Genomic DNA, 6,362 nt, shown 5'->3' on the forward strand with positions numbered 1-6,362 from the left:
AGTTCAGATTCCCAGCACGGGTGTTCTTTGTGAGTGATCCTTCATCAAATTCATCATATCATCACTCCTCATCTTTTCGATTAGCCAAAAGTGGCAGAAATGTGAAGTAAAATAAACCAAATCAATCAATCAATCCGAAGACATGGATCTGTTGATGAAGGTTAGCTCACAGTTCCGTAGTGACCTTATTGAAGAGAAACTTGACAAAATCTTGACTTGAAATGCTACCATATGTGCTACGGACTTAATCGAGGGCATACAACTATTTGATTTTGCTGACAAGCAGCATGGTTCCAGCTGCTACACAGGCACACGTTTCAACTGCACAATAATGAAATGAAGACACTGTATCTTTATAACTAAACTTCTGATCCGAAAGGCAACATTCAACACTCTTCACCTGAAACATTCTATAGCCCCAGTTCCCATGGCAGTGTTTTGCACATGCTTTCTTCAAAACGGTCAAATCGTCTGCCCTTGAATTGGTGATTTATTGATTTTTGCACACAATAGTTTCTTATCTGTGTCGGTTTTTTTTTCATTCACAGTACTTAGCATTAAAGTGTAATATGAATTGGACAGAACAGAATTATTAGTATTTCATTAATATTGATTTGTCAGTTAAATTGCTGATAATTTTGCTATCCACCATATCTGCAAGTGGCATGTAATTGAATATAGAATTCTGCCATTTTTGTTAATATTTTCATGTATATAAAAGTATACATAATTCACAAAGTTTTCTAAAGTATATCTCAAAATACACGTGTTTATCCTAAAGCATAACTTGTCACAGGCACCTGCTTACATACATAAATTAAGGAGTGAATAAACTATTTATGATTTCACAGAACGTTTGCCATATAATATTGGATTAGTAGAATGTAGTCAATTTTATATTAGTTGTTAATCAGTATAAAATAACATCAGGCTGTCCATCACTCCCAAGGCCAATAGCCCCCCAGATCATGTCCTAATCCGTATACATCTACACTATCCTATTGTTGAAAGTCTTTCTTTTTTAACTTCATTGAAAGGTTTAGTTGTTCTGTCACCCTGTTTTCTTCCTTTTTTTTCATCTGATGGATTAAAATTAGTGAACCTAGTAATGGGCGTCTCAGAAATATTTTCGTTTTTGAATCCACCCTCTGGGGCAATTCGCACATTACGGAGAAGTGAGATAGATCGCAAACGCTTGGCAACATTTATCCTGCTACCTGTAGATTATCCAATTTTCTTACATTATCCATTTTAATCTCAAGATAAGCTAATCATGACAGGACCTACAGTTTTAAGCTGGAATCCGAATCACCATCTCCACTGAAACATGTTACTCCTTGAATACAAGACAACAGCATTACCATTATGGTACTGGGTACGTGCATACACACACATACTCATGGCAAAAACAAATTAGCAAGTGGAAGCAATGACCAAAATCGTGTCTCTTGGCTGCTACACCATGTAAAATTAATTAGCTAGTTGCACAATGTGGCATTAAACTCACACCTGAAACTGCAAGTGAAATTGGTTAGCCACGATAGGCAAAAAATGGTCAATATTCCTGCTTTTCCCCTTGAAAAAATCTGTCTTTTTGTAACACTATTCATTCCTTGTTTGCACAGAAAATGATACAAACGTGATAAATCCCATATATGGTCCATAATTTGAATTGGGGTGCAAGGGGTGACCCTGTTTGAAGACACTCAAACGTCAACCTCTCTTACACATAGTACACCTGGACTGCATTTTGTACGCTAGTACCTGCAGTCAGGATTATCAGAATAATCCTCTGTAGTAATTGTGTTGGGTTGTCCCTATATGTTGTGATTGTCCCTTTACTCATATCATCTTACCACTATTCATCCTCTTCTTTGAAAATGTCAAAATTGGCAGACAAGTGGAAGTGAAGTGAACAAAATAAATGAACCAATCAATAATATGAATTGTTCACAGATGGTCATACCTGATGCCCCCATAACTCGCATGCGACTCACAACTCCAATGTGATTTGTCCCCCCCCCCCCCCCCCCAAGTCCCACAACAACAAATTCCCACAGTTCTCTATACTATACATACCCGTGGCGCAACAGCCCTTGAGGGCCAGGGCCTATCTACCAACTGCCAGCCTCACTCCCACATGCCCCAGCAGAGGTGGGTGATCATCCAACCTGTTATCGGGCGACATGTGGCCAGTATGACAAGCCCCACGTTTCCATGACTGGTTTACCCTACTCGTTCGTAGCTCCCCATTTTCCTCATGATGGTGGGTGGTTAGTGGTCCCATACACCGGCCGAAAAGTTGTTATGCTCACTCCCCACACACCCCCACCCAGGAGACTTGAACCTGTAGTTTGAGCCCAAAGCCTAATGCCTTAGACTCTATGGCCACGGGGCTGGACCCTTTTACTTTACAGCACCTGGAAAAATACAGGGCATTTCATTAGCTCTCGGCACCTGATTTTTGTTTATAAAAATCAAACCATTGGTCGTAATGTAATGAAATTTGCTATGGACATGCCTTGGTGTACATAATGAGTGAAACACACTGTACATACAATTGAACCACAAGTGGGTCATGGATTTCAGAAACCTAATGTGTATGAAACACATATAGGTCATGGAAAGAAACTATGTTAAACTAAATTGTACTACAGTACAGTGGCGTGCCGTGAATTTTCGTGATAGGCAAGCAATTAGTCAGTTTTTTCATTTTGGCTAATTACAGCATTTTCAAATGTAATATAGGGGTCGTGTAAGGGTAAATTTGGAGCAAAAATTACCAAAAATTTGGCTCTGGTGAAAAATTTGAGGAGGGTATTAGAGAAAATTTGGGAGGGGCAGGGTTGTTGGGTGTGTGTGGATGAATCACAGGTATACACACAGGAGGAAGTTGGAATTGGCTCTGGCTCCTTCTCTGCTAACTCAGCCCCTACAATGTGTATTTTGTCATATTTTTTAGGAATACTGTGCCAAAAGACCCCCACCAATCCCCTTTTGTACGTGCACAAGTGTGATTTTGGCAATGTTCACGTCTTTGCACTGCATTATGGAAATTACTGAAGTTGTTGTGGCCTGTAAAGATCCATGTTCCAACAGAATGATTAATTAATAACATTGCTACTACATAGCCACACAATGTATAACGTCATTGCCTTGTAATGAAGGGGCCCCGGATTCGATATTCAGTCGAGTGGTTCGGATCCCACTTTAAACTGTAGGGCAAGTCCCAATTAGCCTTTCTGTGCATACAGTGAACAAAAACAAATTCAAGCATAATATTGTTTTTCTACTGAGACACCTTTAACTGCTTAATGAAAACTTTCCAGTTTTTCTTACTTGGTTTGGTTGTGCATAGTTCAGGACACAATCTCTCATAATTCACTGCCTCCAACTTTTCAGTACAAGTTCTTCAAATGAATGAAACAAGATCCCTAATCGAGTCCTGAAACACTCCAAATCGATGGTTCGTCTCGTTTGTCAACCCTGGTGGTAATTTACAATGTAAACCATACTTTAACACAAGACAGCAAAAAATACCACACAAAATAACAGAATAACACAGCGGTGGAAGCACATAGTGGTTCGGATTTCACTTTAAACTGTAGGTCCAGTCCCAATTAGCCTATCAGTGCATAAAGTGGACTTAAAACAACAACAACAGAATAACAGGACGATGCCACAGTAAAGAAAACACGTATCCGCAACTCCCACCCTTCCAAATGCACTCTCTTCCTCACCCTATTTGCAGAGTTACATACCCTCTATATTTTGGAGTTACTGACCACATGACGGATATGTTCAAGTATTGGCTCATGATTTTATTTCTTATAAATACCATACGACCAGTACTCATTAAATAGCTTCATAAGCTAATTTGTTCATTACTGTTAAGTTTCACACATGAATAATTGTACCGAGTTAAGTGGTGCTACGGATGCATAGAAAATTCTGAAAGTTAGCAACACTTGTGGACAATGTGTTTCCAACATCCTTGCCAAAGATGAAACAGGCTGGGGATTGCTTTCAGTCGACTTCTTTTTCGTGAAGGAGGAAGGACAGTGAAAAATGCAAGAACTGCATAAGTCACTCGAAAAGTGGGGAGAAAGGCGAGAAGTCCTCTTTCTTCCATCATGGATCAGCTGTGCCACGTCTCCGAGCCTCATGAAGAGTGCAGCAGCTGTATGTTTGTAGCCAATACAACAGGAATTTAAAAGTCTGCATATGTAAATACAGGGTGACAATTAATGAACTATATGAAATAAAATAGTCATAATTTCTGAAGGGTTCGTGTGATGACGTCCAAACTGCGTGGCTGGCCACAGGACATGATGGGAATCATATGCGTATGCGCACGCAACGTGTTGATGTCGGCCATTTGCAAGTGAAAATGTCCTGGAGGAGTATTTTGGGGACCGCATTCTGGCTCTGGGGTACCCAGAGGCCACTGGAAGGGGGCTATGTTAAGGACAAGGTGTACAGAAATAACCCCAAAACCATTGCTGAGCTGAAAACTGCCATTCAGGAGGTCATCGACAGCATCGACACTTCAGTGGGTCATGCTGAATTTTGCTGTTTCTGCCCCACATCATCGCCAGAGATGGCAGACATATCGAACATGTCATAACCTAAATCTGAATGTCTGTAGTGCCGTTTACATGTGCAATATAGTTTGTGTACTACGTGGTTTGTCACTAATTTCCATTTTATTTCATATAGTTCATTAATTGTCACCCTGTATGTTAAAGTAGGTAAATTCCATTCCAAGCTGTATAAAGGCATTGGAAGACATGAACGAGTCCTGCTCTGCCTTCCTTTACCATATGCTTCTGCTACAGTAACATGTTAGTAATGAAACTATATTCTTCTTTTCAGCTCTTGGGGATCATCATTGCTTGCTGTCTAGCATCAGCTATTCAGGATGAAAACAGGAGAAGATACCGATAAGTCGCGGATGATGTATCCTGATGCCAAAGCATGGTGTCCATAACAAGAGAGAAAGGACAAAAAGAGTTAACTGTGTTCCTCATTGGATGTGATTTGGTGCAAACAGATGTCCAAATAGACTTTATGTTTCAATTCTTTTCCCTGAAATCTTAAAAGTTTTATTTAGTGTGTAGTTTGCACAATGGTAGATAATGTATTTCTTAGTTGTTCAGCTGTGTTATTATTAATTTGGTATCTGCCAGGTTTGCCTCTATTTGATTTACTATTCTTTATAGTATCGTTTTTTTAAAACATGAAACAATGAATTTGCCATTTTATGCCAGTAGTAGTTAAATTGAGTTTTAGATCGAGAGGTACGAGAATATCATTTTGCTGCTGTCAGTGACGAAAATGTGAAATACAATGATCATTTGCAAAATTGATGGTAGCTTACTCATTATTGACAGATATCAATTGGAACTTGTCAAATTAATATGTCATGCTTTGAATATGTACAATTAGTTATTCAAAGATTGGTTCTTGTGCAGAATTTTTTTTTTTACAATATCGAAATGTACTGGGACCAAAACTTTATGTCGATTTACTCTGAAATTAATACTATGCAAAGAAAAGCAATTACAAATGTATTTCAAGTTAAAGTGATGTTGCTTTGGGACATACCCAATGAATTATTTCCTACGTCGAGTATTTGTTGAACTAAAGTTGGTTTTTGATAATTTGACGTTGGGAAGATAACAGTATGTGACAGCAATTCCTTACTGTATATAAATCTTTAATAAAAGAAATTTTGTACATTCTTTGTATTGATTTCACTATTTAGTCAGACATTATGTGCGGTATTATAAGTTTACTATAAATGTGCTTAATATTTTGGATTATTGCCAATTTCATAATATATATAGTGAATGAAAAGAAGGAGGGGCAGAAGAGCTAAGTAGCAAATAAAAAAAGAAATAGAAAATAATATTTTGCAGCTGTTAGCTGTATCTTCAGACGTGCTACTGGAAAAAGCAAAACACAGGACAAGAGCATGAATTTGTCTCCATGTTGCAAGTGGATACGGTTTTTTAAGTTGATTATTAACCTAGATACAATGTGTAAAAAAATGATGAATAATTATTTATAGACTCCCATGTATTCCATATGGACAAACAACTTGAACGTCAAGTTACAGCTAATCAAATGGAAGTTTCGAGTTTTCCTATTACAAGCAAAATCTTCAACCTGTCGTGTTTCTGCTAATGTATTTTTCTGCACCATCGGAAGTTTTATATTCCCAAGAGAACAAGTAATCATAATGCTAAGTTTTCTCCCCCTCCTACAACCACCCAGTGCACAGACCTATTTGCCCAGCTTGCCTCAAGGAAAGGTTGGTGGGGGAGGAACAGTTTCGGGTTCTCGTGATGGGCTGGATG

The 6,362-nt window shown here is 38.5% G+C and overlaps 1 protein-coding gene across 1 annotated transcript in view; it reads left to right on the forward strand.

The window, feature by feature from the left end:
• The window catches only part of LOC145994012 (CD63 antigen-like), a 44,349-nt gene extending 38,605 nt beyond the window's left edge, over positions 1-5,744 (forward strand). The window contains exon 5 of the mRNA XM_083130086.1: positions 4,876-5,744. Within this exon, the coding sequence (XP_082986212.1) occupies positions 4,876-4,947 (72 nt within the window). The 3' untranslated portion in view covers positions 4,948-5,744. The remainder of the gene's footprint in view (positions 1-4,875) is intronic.
• Positions 5,745-6,362: the final 618 nt, after the last annotated feature.

The sequence above is a fragment of the Lepisma saccharinum genome, chromosome 1 (assembly GCF_977018435.1).
Source record: "Lepisma saccharinum chromosome 1, izLepSacc3.1, whole genome shotgun sequence".
Lineage (NCBI taxonomy): Eukaryota > Metazoa > Arthropoda > Insecta > Zygentoma > Lepismatidae > Lepisma > Lepisma saccharinum.